General features: G+C 36.4%; 1 protein-coding gene across 2 annotated transcripts in view; it reads right to left on the reverse strand.

Annotated features, from left to right (window-relative positions):
• Window positions 1–14,767: 14,767 nt before the first annotated feature.
• SYNCRIP (synaptotagmin binding cytoplasmic RNA interacting protein) overlaps window positions 14,768–20,000 on the reverse strand; it is a 33,886-nt gene continuing 28,653 nt past the window's right edge. Inside the window, exon 11 of one of the 2 annotated variants that reach the window (XM_034647813.1) lies at window positions 14,768–19,411. In XM_034647813.1, coding sequence (XP_034503704.1) covers window positions 19,373–19,411 — 39 coding nt within the window. In that variant the 3' untranslated portion in view covers window positions 14,768–19,372. Of the gene's footprint in view, window positions 19,415–20,000 lie in introns of both variants that reach the window. The other variant, XM_034647812.1, reaches the window with a different exon arrangement.

Consider the following 20,000-nt stretch of genomic DNA (forward strand, 5'->3'; position numbering starts at 1 on the left):
AAAAAAAAAACTTTAAAAAAAAAAAAATCCACACCTAAAGCAAGAAAAATATTTACTGTTGCTGCAGACCTCACGAATAACTTTTTATTTTACTGGATGTTTTCTCTTTAACCTTATGGTTTAGTATCCACTTTAACACATACACAGAGCTTGAATTTTTTTTTTTTTTTTACAAACTTGTATTAAAAGTTTTGGACTTCAAGCAGGGATATGATATTCATAATTAATCCTGATTCTGAAACCAGCTCCACCTTCTACTAACAGTATTTCATTGAGCAAAGTTAACTGGATCTACCTCAACCCCTGCATCCTCAACTCTAAAAGATCTTTCTTCAGAAGTTTGAGAGATTAAATGGTGTGGAAAGTGCCTATTCAATGTCTTTATACAGTGCTTAATACAAAAATTTTCTTAAATTCTTGTATGAATCCATGAATGTGATAAAAGCAGCCAAACCAATTATCTTTATTTGGATAATAACCTAAAATGACAATGACCTGAAATCACAGCTGATAACCTCATTAGAGATAGGTCCTAAGAGATTCACTGCCTGCCCTTAAAGTTCTAGACCTGCACTGTCCAATAAAGTAGCCACTGACCATTATGTGTCTAGTGAGCAAATTTACAATTTGGCTAGTTAGCACATAGACGTGCTGTAAATGTAAAATACACATCAGACTTCACATGAAAACAATGTAAGTTTTCTCAATTTTTAAAACAATTAAAAATGTGATTTTTCAAAATAATGAACTAAAAATATTAATCTCAGGGGCATCTGGGTGGCACAGCGGTTAAGCGTCTGCCTTCGGCTCAGGGCGTGATCCCGGTGTTATGGGATCGAGCCCCACGTCAGGCTCTTCTGCTCTGAGCCTGCTTCTTCCTCTCCCACTCCCGCTGCTTGTGTTCCTCTCTCACTGGCTGTCTCTATTTCTGTCGAATAAATAAATAAAATCTTTTAAAAAAAATATTAATCTCATTTCTTATTTCTATAATGTGGCTACATTAATGTAATTTTACTAAACTTTTCATGTAATTTTCAAATTACGTTAAGTGGTTTACATTATATTTCTACTAGACAGTGCTGCTCCAGACTGTTAGCTGTGGCGAGCCAGTACAATTAAATGTATAAATTTTAGATAAATGCCACAATTACTATGTATGCCAGGGTACATTTTCAAACTATAAAAAGTAAAAAATGTTCGATAATGGATTCATCTAAAGGGCTCAAACATCGTACTACAATCCAATAAAGGCTCCATTATTTTAATGAATATTTATTGAATTAGCAAATAAATATAAGGCACTGTACTAGATGTGGTGGCAGGTACAATGATTTAGATGCATTTTTCTGACCTCCAAAGGCGTACAATCTAATGGAGACAAGTGACACATGAAAATGTATAATACAGGTCATGTTTATATTTAAAGGCTATAATAGTTCTCTTTTTTTTAATGACAAAAGATGGGAAAGAAAAATTTTCAACTAGTGAGGATCAGGGAAGACAATAATTTGAGCAAAGACTAGGATTTATCTTTTTGCTTTCACTTAATCTTCACAACTCGTGCAGCAGTAGGCCATGTTAAGTATTTAAAACGCTTCCAACTAACCCTGTTTCTCCCAACCCCACCAGCAAACTGCACAAATTGCTTATGTTGCTTCAGGAGCTTGAAAAGATGGTGTTAAATACCTGAATCCCAGTAGTTAGGCGTACTTAACTCTAATGACCCAGAATATACACTAAAATTTAACTGTTGAGGGCCATGATCTGCATGGCATAAGTGGATCAGGAAAAGGATAGATGAATACATACACATTACCCCTCGGAGCCATTTCAGTCTCCCTCTCAGATGCCTCCTATAATTTGGAACGTGCTCTCCTGGAACAGGATTGGCATTCCCAAACCTGTTTTCCCCCACTGTGTCCCAAAGCATCAAGATTCATATTTTACCTTTTTGTGGCACTCGTAATGTTATTTTTAGTGTTAAGATTTATTCATTTTAGAGCGAGAGAAAGTGAGCTTGAGTGGGAGGGAAAGGGAGGAGAATCTCAAGCAAACTCTGTACTGATCATGGAGCCCCATCTCATGACCCTGAGAACCAGACCTGAGCCAAAACCAAGAGTTGGACACTTAAACAACTGACACCCAGGCACCCCAGTCTTAACTTTACATTTCATAATGCCCCCCCACAACCTACCCCTATGTATCAACCTCTGGATAGAACATCTGTTAAAGGAGCCACTAAACTGTCTTCTTTAAGAAACGTTCCTTTCCTTGGTTTTCAAAAAAGGAATTAAAATGGAGAGTAATTCAACGAAGAGTATTATGGGATTTTTATGGGTGGAAGTTTGAGAAGTTAAAAATGCAAGGAGGCCTGGGTGGCTCAGTTGGTTAAGCTTCTGCCTTCACCTCAGTTCATGATCCCAGGGTCCTGGGAAAAGGTCCCGTGCCGGGCTCCTTGCTCAGCAGGGAGCCTGCTTGTGCACTCTCTCTCTGATAAATAAATAAAATCTTTAAAAAAAAAATGCAGCTATTACTTTCGTATTTAACCCCCCCTTTTTGTGTGGCCATGAAGTAAAACCTCCAATGGGAAGATACGAAGGACTACAACTTTATAGAATCAGTGGCTCAAATAGATCCTCTCTGGGTAAAAGAGCTGTTTTCACCATGGAATTCTGGGAAGTCTCATTACACCTTAGCACCAAAAAATTAAAGCATTTAATATGTGTCATCTTATTTCTAAGACATGATGGAATAACAATCTTCTCAAACCTCACTTTCATGGAACTAGGTAGTTGGTCATAACTTCAGAAAATGTCAATTATTTCATAACTGATTAGAAAGAAAACTATACTCACCTGCCTGTTGATAAATATTAAAGACTGGAAAAGGCACATTAATTCTAACACCATCATTATATTGTTTAAGATGGCCAATATTTTTCGTGTCTACTTTTAAACTTACCCTTTAAGAAAGTAAAACATTCTCCTTATGTCTCGTGTTAACTATACATACACGGATTTCCTTTCATAAAAAGAAAAATGCTAACTGTATTCAGGTATTTAAATATAGCATTCAACTGACTTCAGTAACTTCTGAAAGTATTTTGGAAAGGCTTTGCCATCCTTCCCCTTACCTCTAGGTAGGCTATTCACTAAAAATAAAAAAAAAATTAAAAAAAACCCCAACAAACAGCATTTTTACATGGTACCTATAAACCACCATGCAATTAGGCGTGGTTCAAAATTGTGAAAATCACTAATATTGATACTTCAATTNTAAAAAAAACCCAACAAACAGCATTTTTACATGGTACCTATAAACCACCATGCAACTAGGCGTGATTCAAAATTGTGAAAATCACTAATATTGATACTTCAATTCCAAGTCTAGACAGGACTAAAAATCAATTTTTATCTTCCCTAAAAAGAAGCCTTTCCTATTTTGGTAACTTGATACCAGCTCTAAGAAAATAAACCTGGGGTGCCTGGCCAGCTCAGACAATACAGCATACAACTCATGATCTCGGAGTTGTTAAGTTCAAGCCCCACGTTGGGCATAGAGATTACTTAAAATGTTCTTTAAAAAAAAGAAACAATACAGGGGTGCCTCAGTCAGTTAATCATTTGTCTTAGGCTCAGGTCATGATCCCAGGGTCCTGGGATCCAGCCCCGCACTGGGCTCCTTGCTCAGCGGGGAGCCTGCTTCTCCCTTTCCCTCTGCCCACCACTCCGCCTGCTTATGCGCTCTCTCTCTGTCAAATAAATAAAATCTAAAGAAAAGAAAGAAAGAAAAAAGGGAGAGAGGAAGGAAGGAAAGAAGGAAGGAAAAAAGAGAAGAGAAAGAAAAAAAGAAACGTTAAGAGAAAAGAAAGAAGAAAGAAAGAAAGAAAGAAGAAAGAAAGAAAGAAGAAAGAAAGAAAGAAAGAGAAAGAAAGAAAAAGAAAGAAAGAAAGAAAGAAAGAAAGAAAGAAAGAAAAAGAAAGAAAGAAAAAGAAAGAAAGAAAGAAAAGAAAGAAAGAAAGAAAGAAGAAGAAGGGAGGAAAGAGAAGGGAAGGGAAAGGGGAGGGAGGAAGGAAAGGAAGAAAGAGAAAAAGACTCAATACAGTATATCCAAGTAGAAAAGGAAATTTTGGAAATTATTTTAAAAATTTAATTGGAAAATATCCCCTATATACTGAAAGGCAGTTACCATTTAAATTTAGATCTCTTTAGGTTTCTTTAAATTTGTAAGTTTCACATAAACAGGACTTTAAAACAATTCGAATTTTATTTATTTTTTTTTAAAGATTTTATTTATTTATTTGACAGAGACAGCCAGCGAGAGAGGGAACACAAGCAGGGGAAGTGGGAGAGGAAGAAGCAGGCTTCCAGCGGAGGAGCCTGATGTGGGGCTCGATCCCACAACGCCGGGATCACGCCCTGAGCAGAAGGCAGACGCTTAACGACTGCACTACCCAGGCGCCCCAACAATTTGAATTTTAAAAACTATCAGAAGGTCATATGGCTGGGGCGCCTGGGTGGCACAGCGGTTAAGCGTCTGCCTTTGGCTCAGGGCGTGATCCCGGCGTTATGGGATCGAGCCCCACATCAGGCTCCTCTGCTATGAGCCTGCTTCTTCCTCTCCCACTCCCCCTGCTTGTGTTCCCTCTCTCGCTGGCTGTCTCTATCTCTGTCAAATAAATAAAATCTTAAAAAAAAAAAAAAAAAGTCATATGGCCTATACTCTTCAACTGTGTGAAGTCTGAGATACAGCCTTATTTATTCAATGGAACTAAGAACTTGGTTCCATATGTTCAGAGAACAGTTCTATTACTTCTATTTCCAGTTAAAATAATAAAATAGATCAGCTTACTTTATTTCTTGGAGCTAAGAAATGTTCTCCAAGAAATATCCCTATCTATAGTCCTTTTCACGTCTTGAGTTTTCAAAGATTGATAGCACATCACGTATTATTCTTAAATTGGTTTAATCCTGTTTATTTAGCCCTGTCAAATTTCGTAACTGTTTTTTCCCCAGTGTAAAGCAGCAGCACAGTAAACTGTTATTGATCATGGTGGAGGATGGGAAATTGCAATTAACACATACACTGTTAACAATGAATTTGAAGAAAAGCAGCAATAATATAATTTAAATAATCCTGAAGATTCTTGTAATTAATTACAAAACATTGAAACATCAGACTATTTTTATTTAAGATTTTTTAATTTCTTTATTCGACAGAGATAGAGACAGCCAGCGAGAGAGGGAACACAAGCAGGGGGAGTGGGAGAGGAAGAAGCAGGCTCCCAGCGGAGGAGCCTGATGTGGGGCTCGATCCCATAACGCCGGGATCACGCCCTGAGCCAAAGGCAGACGCTTAACCGCTGTGCCACCCAGGCGCCACCCAGNTAACCGCTGTGCCACCCAGGCGCCCCATCATCAGACTATTTTTAAAAGATTTATTTATTTATTTGAGAGTGAGCAAGCGACAGGGTGGGGGGGGGGAGGAGCAGAGGGACAGAAATTCAAGCAGACTCCCCACTGAGCAGAGCCCGAAACAGGGTTGATTTCAGGACCCTGAGATCACAACCTGAGCAAGAGTCGCTCAACCCACTGCACCACCCAGGTGCCCCAAAACATCGGATTTCCAAATGTGGCCAGATGTTTTAAAACCATGGTTTTGCTCCTAGTTACCTTTAAGCAGGGGTTGGTAAATTTTGGTTTTTGACTCATATAGCTATGTTACAAACCCATAGCACAAGGAAGAAAAATTACCTAGTAACCCTATTTCAACTCCAGAAAGCCAAAGGCAGGAGTTTTATCTTGATGTTCTCCTAGTTGTATACGTTCTGGAGGGATACTTTGTTGATAGTTTAAAGTACCTACAGCAAGAGGACTTTACTAGTTTAGCTGAAGCGGAGTTTTGTTTGAGGGACTGGCTTAGCGGTGTAGAACGAAAAATGAGCCAGGGATAGGCAAGGCAAGCAGTTTACAGATATATATAATGACAGGTAAGGATAGAAGGTCGAGCTGGAGCCAAATTACATAATTTTAAGTTACATATGTGGCTTACATCTTATTTCTATTGGACAGTGCTGTTGTAGACTCTAGATACAGACGTGGCAAACCATTATAATTAAATGTGCCACTTGTAAATGTGGTCTTTAAGAACCATTTAAGATATTCACTTAAAACAAATATGAAGTTCAGTCAGACCTGAACTTCCTGGTGAGAGGACATTTCAGGCCTATTCAGTAATGGTAAATGGTCAGTGCAGCTGGACGTGAAAAGAGAAATTAACAGGACACAATCACTGACAGAGCAGAGCACTCTGTGTACAATAAACAGCTGAAATGCCGACCTGCACATAACAGAATAATCAAGCCTGGACAGTAAAACAGGAGTCCACATAGATGTGACCTGAAGCTGTGGATGTAGATGTGATCAAGGAGACAAGTACAGTTTTTAAAAAGGACAGGTTAAGAAAGAGGTGATCAGAGATTAGAGAACCAGGAAAGGTAAGGAAAAAAAAACTTCCCAAGAATTCAGCGTAACAAATAACTTACAGGTCAAAGCTTTTTAAAAAGATAATTTTCATATCAGGCTACTGGTATCCTGTGAACAGCTCTTTAAAATAGAGAGAAGAAAATCAACCTAAAAGGGTACCATTCCAAAACCGCCAAGCTACTTAGAAAAATGTGCAAAATGCTTTATCCTGAAAAATGCACAGTTTCTACCTAAAGACCATTTACTGGGGCAAGGGGGTGGGGGAGGGGATTTGCTGGTGCTTAGGTGAACCCTTATGCTATTTTGGATTATATGCTAGCCCTACAATTTTTAGAAAACATTTGAGCTACTAGCAAAAAAACAAATTTGGGAGGTTGGTTTAGGACTTATATGGACTTTTATTTCCTGAACAGGTTCATTTATATTAGCATTATATCAAATGTGTTTTGCCTAGAACTATGGAACTAAGAGACCTAAGATAAATGAACACAAATTCTGAAGATTAAAAAACAGTTACTATCACATAAGGAGATCCATGTTGCTCAAATATTAGTGGACATCTAGGTGATTCAGGCTACCACCATACTAGTGTGATATTAACACAGTAATTTAGGGATTTGGGGGATAACTCAAATCATGCTCTGTGAACTATACTGAGTTTGATACAGTTTTCTTCCTCAGAATATAGACAGACTTCAAAGTTTCCCTACCTCTAAGAGAAATAAGCATCCTACTGTCTCCCCCTCAAAGAGTAAGGATTACAAAAATATTCCAGAAAATGTTCATACAGGTAAGGTATTACCTGCTGATTACAGTATAAATGAACTCTTTTAATGTAACGTTTCCTATTTTGTCAAACTAAGCCTTAAGAGAAGCATGAATGAAAGGAAATAAAAAATCCTCTGGGTAGAATGTTACCAAAACCAAAAGCTGTACCTTACAGAATGTTGAGAGCTGGAAAAACATCAGGATTTAATATAATCTCTTTTACCCAGGACCAAAGACATTATATTGCATTTGTACATAGTACCCTCATTAAAGACCTCGATGATTAGGAAGAAATACTTTTAGTTTTTTTCGCCTATAACTAATGGGAATTAAAACTATCTAAAACACTGAAACAGTGACTATATTAATGCACACACAGTAATTTGGTTAAGCAACCTGTATTTTTGTAAGTTTTATAAATACACACACACACACTAACATCAAACTTACTAGAATGAGGAAGCCATATGAATACAAGAGATTAGTATGTCTTATGTCCAATTTTACTGAATGGGTCTAGGTATACTAGAGTTAATAAGCTTTATTTTCCTCTTCAGTTTCCTGGGGTATGTGGGTGTGTGTCCAGACACTACTACTGCCATTAAAATTAGCTAAGATTTTTTTTTTAAATTAGCTGAGATTTTTGGTACCAAAAACCTCAAAAGTCACTTTCTCCCATGGTATCAGCTAATTTTTAGTATCATAAAACCCAATGTTTCAATACCAGGAAGGAGTGCTTATTAAGAATAGCCAAAATGATCTAAGATGTCTGAATTGCCTTTATGTGGAAAAATTTTAAAGGATTTATAGACTCTTTAATTAGCAGAGCATATAGCAGAAGTATAAAAGAATACATTCCACAAACTCTCATCACATCTGGTAAAGGTAGGTTNATCCCATAACGCCGGGATCACGCCCTGAGCTGAAGGCAGACGCTTAACCGCTGTGCCACCCAGGCGCCCCATAAAACCCAATGTTTTAATACCAGGAAGGAGTGCTTATTAAGAATAGCCAAAATGATCTAAGATGTCTGAATTGCCTTTATGTGGAAAAATTTTAAAGGATTTATAGACTCTTTAATTAGCAGAGCATATAGCAGAAGTATAAAAGAATACATTCCACAAACTCTCATCACATCTGGTAAAGGTAGGTTTGAGAGATCTCGACCAAAATAAGGAATGTAGTCTTGTTACCAGGTAAAATAGCATACACAAAGGTAGCTGTGTTAAATATAAATGGGAAGGCAAATTTACTCCTCAGTGGTTTTTTTTTTTTTTAAAGATTTTATTTATTTATTCGACAGAGACAGAGACAGCCAGCGAGAGAGGGAACACAAGCAGGGGGAGTGGGAGAGGAAGAAGCAGGCTCACAGCGGAGGAGCCTGATGTGGGGCTCGATCCCATAACGCCGGGATCACGCCCTGAGCCGAAGGCAGACGCTTAACCGCTGTGCCACCCAGGCGCCCCTCCTCAGTGGTTTCTTTTTAAATGTTCAGAAATTATACGCTAAGACAAAACCCATTTTACTATTCCCAAAAGGCCTTCAAAATTTGCCCACTTAGGAATGTCACCAAATTTGCATCTTTAGTCACAAATTATCTTCTATGTACCCTTTTAGCATGCTAGGTGTTCTCTTTTCCAATTAAGACTTATTCAAACTTTTCCTAGACAATTTAAACGAGCCATTAACATGAATGTGTAATACAGATTAAGATGGTTTCTTCTAATAAATTCAAAATAATGTACACATATTCTTGTATTTTACTACCCAGTTCCATTTAAAAGTAGCACTTTTTATCCTAAGTTGCATAATTTAGGTAGAAAAGATGAAGAACTAAGGCTCGTATTAATTTCTCACTTACAAGGCTACAAGAAAGAGGAGCCATTTTTCATGGAAGAGATGAGTGGGAAGGAAAAGGTGAGACCTCCAAGTTGCAAGTGAAAAGGGAAGAAATTAGGTGGTGACTGAGGGTTGTGAGGCTGCTTTCAGGATCTATCCCCCTCCCCACAGCAAATAATCTGGCTGATAGGGGTCAGGACTCCTGCAATCAGGCACTCTTCTTTCAGGCATGGGAGAAGACCCTACTTGCCTTCCTGCTCCCAAAGAAGCTAAAATAAAGCCTGTTAGTCCTTATGATGTTCTCACACACACAGCACTTAAGAGTCAGCCATCTGTAACACCAGACTACTTTCCTCAAATCCTTCTTTCATAACTATGAATAATAAAGAACCACCAAACATTTGAAAAAAATTAGAGGCACAAAAAATAAATAACCAAAGTGAACTAATATTTCAACACATCCTGTAACTTGTAACTTTTTAAAAATTTTTCAGAATTCAAGAATGAGCAAGATTGTCTAAATATAACAACAGACTGCTCTATTGCTGAAATTTAGACGATATATTTTTTAAAGACTTTATTTATCTGAGAGGAAGAGAAGCAGGGGGAGGGGCCGAGGGAGGAGACTCCCCACAGAGCAGAGACCCCCATGCAGGGCTCAATCCCAGAACTCCAGGATCATGACCCAAGCCCAAGGCAGACGCCCAACCAACTGAGCCACCTAGATGCCCTAGGGCAATATATGTTCTGGAAGGGGTGGGGGGGTAATTTCCTAGAAAGTGTAAAAAGCTAGTAATGAAGAAAATAGTTTAAACATAAGACAATTAATCCAGTCCAATTCTTTCAATCCAAGCTCCAAAAAGCAAGCAGAAAAACTAAAGAAACTGGAAAACAAAATTCTCAGCAAATAAGAAACCCTTAAGACTTCAAGTGAAAAAACAAAATAAATGAAAACCTATGCAGGCTCATGAAACTTTAGAAAACCAAGTAACAGAAAAAATCTGAATGTGTAAGAAAAAAAGATTACCTACAAAGTAAGAATGGCATTCAATCAACTTCTAAGACTAAACAATGTAGTGATACCTCCAAAGTTCTGATGGAGAAGAATATTTTATCTAGAATCCTATGTCCAAACTGTCAATCAACAGCGAGGGTGAAACATTTTCCAGTATGCAGAATTGTTTACAGTTCATGTAACTTTTCTGACAATATTACCAGAGAACATACTGCAGCAAGACAAAAGAGAATCAAAGAGGAAGCTATGTAAACTATGAACAGTGGAACCCAGCAATGGAGTGGAAAAAGGAATTCTAGTATGATAGTTCATAGACACGAGTATACAGAGCATTAAATATGATTAAATAACCCAAAGAGCTTAGCAAAAAGAAAGGTAATCAGAAACTCAAGAAAAAAATTAAAGTCATGGTTCATGTTTTAGCAATGGCATGAACCTAAACAAATGAAGGACCATTAAAAGAATTCATTTTATCTCTACCTTAGTATTTTGCCTTCCAAAGGATGCAGGTTTTGTCAAAATAGGATTACTTATGAATCTAAATAAATTATCCATTATAAATGCTTCATTTTAACTATCTTCAGTCTAGAGGCAAAATAATCAGTTATAAAGTGTCATAAACCTGACAACAGACAAGATAATGGGAATTGGGAGATGAAGAAAAAGCAGCAAAATATTGAGTGTGCTCCTTCCTTAAATAGTGAGGAGCAAACAGACACTAAAACTGGTGTAAGCAGAGGCTTAAGTGCAGTTTACTCTGAGTAATAAAGGTAATCAACTAAATCTATAATAGTTCAGCAAAAGGAGAACTAGTATAAGCTAAACTCCTCACAAAGGGGTAAATACTGCTTGAATTTAGTAATCTAGACAGATGTAAACAGTAACCACTGTAAGAACTAAAGAAAGGAGTCACTCTGTAAATCAGATAGAATGTGAGCAGAAATGCAGACTTTCCGTGCTATTTGAATGCTATTTCACATTGGGTACTATCTCCTGTTCTCAAAGCATACATCTTGTATTATGAAGCTAAAATGTCCACTAAGCATATATAAACATAACACCTTTCTCCACTACTCAAACAGGAGTTACAGATACATCATAGTGAGATGCTACCTTAAATTCAGAGCCTCCCTCTTCAAGTGATTTAACTTCAATACCCTACCAAATGAAAGGTAAACATTCATACAGATGCAACCATGGCTCGAAGTTATTTTGGAATACAGTAAGGATTAGAAATATCTTTTTTCAAGAATTTAAAACTTAACTTTATAGTTACCTAGCCTTCATGCTTTTCTCAGGTATCATCACTTACCCTCTGCAAAAAAAGCTTATACAAATTTTAGACTTAAAACCAGGGGCTCCTGGGTGGCTCATTCAGTTCAGCGGTTGCCTCTGGCTCAGGTCTTGATCTCAGGGTGCTGGGATCCAGCCCGAGTTGGGCTCCCTGCTCAGCGGGGAGTGTGCTTCTCCCTCTCCTATTGTCCCACCCCCCAAATGCTCTCTCAGACAAATAAAATCTTAAAAAAACAAAACTACACTTCACTAGAAAACAAGAATTCAATCTTAAAGTACCCCTTCCTTACAAAGAGGGTTGTAGTTGGATGCTGTTTCATTCAGCAACTTAGAATTAAGCTGAACATCAGCATAAAGGAAAATTGCTAAGGTGGGTTCTAATAATTACAGTATTTTTTTAAAAGCGTTGTTTTGTTTTTTGTTTTTTTTTTAATATTTGACAGAAAGAGAGCACAAGCAGAAAGCAGCAGCAGGCAGAGGGAGAGGGAGCAGGGAGCCTGATGCAGGGCTCAATCCCAGGACACCGGGATCACCACCTGGGCTAAAGACGCCTGACTGAGCCACTCAGGTGCCCCCAAAATTGATTTTTATGTGTATCACAAGGCCAACTGTTCTCTTAACTTCCAATTTTGATTTTTTAAAAATGTCAGATGTACAATTTAAATGTGAATCTTCACGAACCTGATTTACTTAAAACATTAGCATTACATGCTCCTTTTTTAAAAAACTTGTCAGAGAGAGAGGGCCCCGCACAAGTGGGGAGAGCAGCAGGCAGAGAAGGCAGAGGAGCAGCAGGCTCCCTCCTGAGCAAGGAGGCCAGGACTCATCCTGGGATCAAGACCTGAGCCAAGCCCCACCCAGTGATCCCTAGCACTACGTGCTCATTTTGAAAAGCTTTCTACAGTGTATATTCAGTGGTTTAAATTGTTTATTCCTTTCTCAAGTTGGCAAGCCACAATTAAACCTAATTCAGCAAATTAACTTTCCAAAAACTGAAAAATATTTGATTTTTAAATGCCTAATACCATTAATTCAGATTTCCCTGCCCTGAAGGAGCTTCCATCCTAAGAGGCAAAAGAAACGATAGAGAAGAAACTGAGTAACTAGCAACTTAAATAAACTGATAAAAAGATAGGCAAAGATAAACTAAAGAAACTGAAGTGACTACAGGACCTGCTGCTGGGGTCCTTAAAATGGCTGATGCTGTCCTAACTGCTAAATGATCTTCAGGAAATCAAGAAAGCAACTAAAATTTCTCATGATACAACTTTAGAAAAGCTTTTTCATCATATTTTAATTCTATTTATAAATGAAATTACAGGGTTCATAAAGGAAAATGTACCTGTCCTTGATGAAGGATTAAGAATTCAATGTGTGCAAATTCACGTGGACTTTTACTATTTCAAGAAAAAAGCAGAGATACGAAATTTTGCCAACCTGAACTGTGTACATTTGCATGTGGCCGCAGAGAACTGGAAAATGTATTCTACCAATTTCTAGATGGCCTTTGACATACTGCTCATTACTTTTGGCTTTCCACACCACTCATTCCAAATACAGAATATACCAAGACAATTTAGTATATATTTTTATAATTTTTCATGACGTTACGAAGTTAAAGCAATTTTAGAAGCCAAATTCCTGAGCCTTCCAATTAAAGTGACATAAATACTAACATGTTAAAGATACACTCTTAAAAACTAAGTTTCTTTCCTCATGACATAAAAATAAGGGCACCTGGCTGGCTCAGTCAGCAGAGCATCCATCCAACTGCTGGACCTCAGGACTCCTGAGTTCAAGACCCACATTGCATACGGAGCCTGCTTGTTTTATCTATTTTGTGTTCAAATGATGCAGTACAGACATTTCCCAATCCCCATAGGAAAAAATTGGGACACCTATGTTCAACAGCAAGTATTATTACACAAATGCCATAATTATTCAAATTTCCTTCATCTTATTTGAACTTAAACAGCATTAGAAGAGCCACATTAGATGTAATGTTAGAACTTTCCTGGTATGCTGTATGTTTCTACACTCAGAAGACCAGATTTTGAAATCTACACTGTTTTACAAATTTTATATTATGAACAAGCCCATATTCTTTCATCTGTGGTAATAGCTTGTCTACAACAAAACCCCTAGCCTTTAACCCTGAAGTAAAAATTGGCTGTAGTTCAAAAATGACAGAAGATAACCAATTCCCTTAGACATCCTAAAACTGTCTCCAAAGCAATATTTTGTCCTAAGAATCTCATCAGAGTATGGACTGAAAGCCTAAGTCAAGAAATGATACTTCATAAACATTAGATAGCAGCCTTATAAAGGCCCCCCTCAGATTAGAACTTGTTTTAAACCACTTTACAAAGTGAAAAGTCAGATATTCACTGAAGCCTGTAGGAAATTATTCTGAAATAACCTTGATTCTACTAAGTTTACTGGTTGTGTTAGAAACACATTCCAGGAAACTAACATGTGAAGACACTAATTCCCAAAATGGTTTATGAGGATCCCTCAAAGTCTTATTCAGCAGTCTTATTTCAACAAAGTATAGTTTGGTCTCTGCATAGGGAGACAAGCAATGCAAATAATTTTTCAAAATGCCTTAGCGGTGAACCAGAATCTTTCAGGTATAAAACTTCCATGACTGCTCTGAAAAGACAAAAGCTTTTCACTAAGCATAAATTTTAGTTATCCTCCATACAAACTAAATTCTGTACTAAGTGACCTTCTAAAAGGATTTTTGTCTGGATGAAGTGGCTAAAATAACTGCTAGCTGCCCCCTACCCACCAAGAAATTCTAGGGCTATGAGCCAAACCCTTTAGATGTATTTACAAGTTTCCCATTCTTTGATGATTTGCCCACTTGGCTTAATGGACCCCATTTTAAGCTGAATTCATCTACCTAACCTCATTGGCAGTCATCTAAATGTTCAACATTATTAAAACAGATCCATTTGTTCACTCCACTCTCCTGAATTACTTGCAACCTCAATCATTTCCAAATCTTCAGAGAAAGATCATGATAGAGAATGGAAGAACATGGCATGGTAGGGTATGTTCCCAGAAAAGAACCAAATTACCATTACATTCTTCATCCACTGGCATGTGTGTGACCACAGAATACTTTCACCAATTAAAATTAAGTGAAGACCAACACTATATGTTTACATCTCCCCATCATGTGCTTGAATTAGGGATCTTGGGGAATCTGTTTTTACCATTGGCTAGTTACTTTGAATGTACAGATAATCAAAAGGTGAAGAGCTCTAAAGATTCCAAGTGTCTATTCAAAAGCTGTTAAGTGAAAAACGATGAAATGGAGGACACCCACAATAATTCTTGGACTCCTGGAGATCCTAAGACATGCTACAAAAATAGGTCTTTATTCTTAGGAAAATATAGTCAGAGCTAGCTTCCTTATGCTATACATAAAATCTTAACATCAGAGGCAGTACAGATAGTACAGATAGTTTTTTGAACTGATCTCCAAACAAGCACAAACCCACTACGTTAAAAAGAACAGGTAAGTTGAGGTTTTTGGCAAAAGACAGTACTTCACACATCTAATCCAAATCAAAGAGCCTGCAGACAGTTTGTTTTCAGTGAGATGAAAGGAATGAAATAAATATAAATTCTATGGATAAATAAATGTAAGAGACAATTTAAATAAGCTAAGAGAACTAATATTTCTTTTAAATAAAAGTACTAGTCAGGTACAAGCTTTTGTTTCTCAATGCCAGACTTCTAAATATTTATCAGACTACTGTTAAAATCATTAAAAACCTAATCTTGGACCAGAGCATTAGTTATAATACTGTTATGCGTTCGTAAAAAAGATGGTTTTTCCAACTGAATGCTTCTGGTCCTGAGAAATATTTTATGTATATTACTGAAGGCAGACTGTGGTTCTAATAGAACTTACATTTAAGTACTTTTTAAAAAAGTGACAGACCAAAAAGTCCATCTATTAATTTGCCCACAGTTAAAAATGTCTTTGAACGTTGGTTTAGAATTAGCATCTTAAGAAAAGTAGTGGCATGCCCTATTGAGTGGTATCACTGAGTAAATGCTACACTTTAAATCATCATCCTCACAAGTCTGTTCATTTTATGTATTGTTACTTAGGGTTTTTATTCATTCATTTTATACCCACCATTGAATTCCTATGGTCAGAAATTTTATGGAGTACATCACTGGGGAGAAAATGAGCATGGTGGGTATTCCTGGAAGTTGTAGGAATCTGAGCATCATTTACTCTAGGGTTAGCTCCCTCTCCTAAAGGCATGAAGTCCCTCTACATTTAATTTCTCCCCTTAAAGTAGAGACATGGCTTACTCTGTAATAACAAGGTGATCTTCTGCTACGTTTGTAGTCAACCGTGACTTTGGCTTAGCAGTCAAAAAAAAAGCTGTCCTGAATGTGACAATTTTGCCCATCTAGAATGTGTTCATCCTGATACTGTCTTTCCAAATACATACAAGTAAACACCCGAGATCACCCCATCAATCCATTCCTATTAAGTTCCTATTTTATCATGAGGAAAATGTTTATATTCTGTTAAATCAGACTTGCAGTAATTGATAAATTTCTCATGATGTTACAACCACCATCATGAGTGTGCAACCGCTCTTTTTGTGCTCAACCCCCACTTCATTTCTAATATGATTCAATTGCAATGGCTGAAAAATCTTCCACAAAAAGCATGTTTGGGAAAATATATGTAACACAATTTTCTCACAAAGCAACTTTCTGAAAACTGATTAACTAAATTGATGATCACTTTTGATTGCCAAGTAGTCTGCAGAAACAAAATCTTGCGTCTGTTTGTTTAGGTAACTCAAGTTTCTTGTTTAACAATCAGAATGCTTTAAGGATACATTTTTCACCCCAAGGAAGGGACTTGACTCTTGGATTTAAGACCCATTCCTTGACAATATATACAAAATTTCTTTTAACTTGTCATCTGTCCATTCTTTGAAGCTGTCAAAGCCAAGAACCCATAAACAAATCACAAATAGCAATAACCTACATTAGTTAACATTCCCCTTTTAACATGTTGACATTTTTACTAAGGATTAGTTATTTTTGCATTTCCATTTCTCATATCCCATGACATTCCATATAAATTGCATTATTGCTTTATAGGCCACACAACATTCAAAAGTATGTTTATATGCATTGCCTGTTTTCCTTGATCTCTTATTGATAAGAGTTTGATGCTGATTTTACTACAGAAATTTAAGTTTGAAAATACCAGTTAGTATTTCTTCTCAGAACTTAATTGTTCACATCACTAATCACTACATGCATATTTAGCTCTGATTATATTGCTCAAAAACTGCACCCATTATCAGAACAGTGCAAATGATATTTAATTTTAAAAGTAATTATAATGGCTTGAATTCAAAGTTATTCAAATGAACACTGTCAAGTAATTTCACTTGAGTGTGTATATATTTCATCACCACTGTTTACATTACCCATCAATTCTTCACAATTTCTTTATATCATCGTTTTCCCTCCCAAATCCCCAAACTAAGATAAGAATGCCAAATAGTCTTGGAAACCCACAGCTCCATAATATGTTTCAAGAACACATTTGTGAACTCACAAAAATGTTCATCTTTCAACTTTGACAATGCAGTTCTTACTTAAGTCAAACAAACCCGTCCTAAAATCCCAACAAATAATTCTGAGAATTAACTTAAACACCTTGACAGTGTCCCTTAAAAAAGGGTTATGACAGTAAAGTGCCAATAGGCATGGCAATGACCTCTTTGATGGGATCATTTAACTCCTTGGAACTGGGAAACACCAGCACCAAAGATTACACTGAGATTCAATTTTACTGAAGGCTACATTTAGTTTACCCACTTTCCACAACCTATTATACTCATTATATGTTAGAATGAAATGTAAATGTTTTGTGTAGCCCTCAAACTTACACTAAGATTTGAAAGAGATGTACTTTAAAAAAGCACGGGGTAATATATAAAATCAGTGGCAGAAAGTTTCATTAAGCACCAGGAACTAATTTTTGTCACCCCATACTCATTTTGTAGGTAAGTTTCAATAACCGGCAAGGCACATTTACATATATTCCAATGAATACTTATTGACAAATTTTAAATTACACTCTATGTCCCAGCTATCCCAGTAACTGACATACAACATACTAAAACGGTTTATTAAGGTAACATAAAAAAACCAATTAATGTGAAACATACAGGCTATTGGCAACCACTATTCTAAAATTATGTAAGTACAAATAAACATACTGAAATGTGTGCAATTCTAAGTTTTTAAACCAGAATATTTCTACACTAACACACATTTATATTAATGACACATAAAAAAAATAAAAACTTTATTACAAAAATAAGTTACACTCGCCTCCAGCTTACAGTATAAAACAATTTTATTTGCAGGAATGCAAAATGATTGTTTGCCATGAGCATTTTGAACATATGACATGTCTAATTTTGTTAAATTTGCATTTACTGGGGGAACTGGTGTGTATAAAACCTTAATTAAGTATAATAAGCTCTGATCTTCATCGTGGTGCCTATTGGGTATGTGATATAACTGCAGTATCCCTTTGGGGAAGGGGAAAAGGGATTTCTTTATACCAAGTCCTAATTAAACTATAATTTCACTTTTGACTTTAAGCTATCAATTTAGGACTTGGCAAAACATTTTTTGAGGGTGATTCAAGAGAGGATGCTTCACCACTGAACACTCACTGTCATCAAGGTGCTTTAGAAAATTAAAAACATAGCACAAATGATTGTACTCTATTCTACAAGTTATCATGACCTGCATAAGAAATGGAAAGCTGATTCACATTTTTGCAGTGATCAGCAATAAGAAATGCACTAATGAAACATACCTTTTACCTAAAAAGCTAAACTACAGCCATATACTAATTTCTATGATTTATGAAAAAACTTCAAAATATCCAAATGTCAGGCTTTGCTGTACAATTGTCAGTTTTCGTCTGACTTTTTATAAAGGGACACTGCAGTATTTAGTACAAGTTCGGATGCACTTTTTTTGAACATCTGATGTCTTACAAAAGTAACATCTTGCTAAACTATTATACATCCAAATAACTACAATATCTGAAGAAGCAAGGCTGCTTTTTCAGCCACAAAATACGACAAAAGCAAGGCCTGTTATGATGGTCATGAGGAAGTCTTACAAGCCTCTGAAACTAAAGGCAACTAAGAATGTTACATTTGGTATATTAAAATCTTACCCTCATATCATTTAACAAGCCTTGCTTTTATCTACAAAGATTTTCTATGTACAGTACAGACAGGGTATAGTTCAATCCTCTGCTACTGAGGTAGTTAACCAACCCTTTAAAAAAGGTTCTGAAAAGAACCACTATCTGGAATGCCTGACTAACCAGCTCTGATGATTACACCTGAAACTGCATATCTGAACACAATTCAAAAGTGATTACTATAAAAAAGATATAGACAATCATGATTAACCTTGGTGAGCAGAAATAAAATTTAAGGATACCAACAATGGCATTCATCTATACCACTGCAATAAAATTTAAATGCACAAATTCAAGAGAATATTTCAGAAAACCACTGCTGGGATCCTTAATTTAAAAAAACAGGGGAAAAATCTACTTAGAGCAGATTTTTTAAAGAGAAGAACTTTATTCTTTATTAAGATACCATGCTAGAAGTTATGAAGGATTTCTCTTGGAACACATTTGGAAAATAGAGTAGCTTTAGTTTAATAACTTGCACTGCAGAGAAAATTGTTAAAGAAATTCATATCAAAGTCCAAGTATTAGTTCAATGTCCTGTATTTGATTCCATGATCTTCATAGGAAGGTCTTCTGTAACAGAATATGCTCCTATACAGCCGAGATATTTAAGGTTGCTTGATTTCCTTACCATTACTCCACTGCAAGCTTCTGGTGTAATCCCACATAGCAAGTCAGTCTTCATTGTAACAGGTCAGGACCGGCCTCGACCCCTTTTCCCTGCTAGCCAGGTAACAAAAGGAATCAGTTAGATAAATCATTTTAAATTAATAATGTGTACATACACAATGATAACATTAAAATAGTAAATAAAAGCTTTAACATAGTAATTCTTAATATCACATCTAACGAAGAGGTTTCCTTGAATAACTACTGATTTTTCACTTGTTTTGAGTTGAGGTTTTGGTTTGCTTTTTTTGCCCTTTATTGGGAGAGGCGGAGGGGAACAGGGATGGACTAATTGAGGTCTGAAAACCCCATTTTGTTCACAAACTGATTTTATTTAAAAAAATAATAATAAAATAAAATCTAAAGGAAAACCTAACAGAAGTTGCACCTTACGGCATTTACCCCATTAATTTTCAAGAAATTCTTGTTTTTGAGACATGAAGTTATCATAAAATACGCTGAAAGCAAACATCTGAGATTTGTTTGACCTTGACATTTGAAATTCACTTAACATTTTTTAAAAAGCATTCTGTCTTTCAAAAGTCCTTATTTTTCACATGTAGCCTTACTGTTAGGTATAAATCTTTAAATTTAGGGGAGATGGAGGTTCAGAAGTAGGGAGTGGATTTTAAATGTTTTT

This window comes from Ailuropoda melanoleuca, chromosome 19 (genome assembly GCF_002007445.2).
Source record: "Ailuropoda melanoleuca isolate Jingjing chromosome 19, ASM200744v2, whole genome shotgun sequence".
Taxonomy (NCBI): domain Eukaryota; kingdom Metazoa; phylum Chordata; class Mammalia; order Carnivora; family Ursidae; genus Ailuropoda; species Ailuropoda melanoleuca.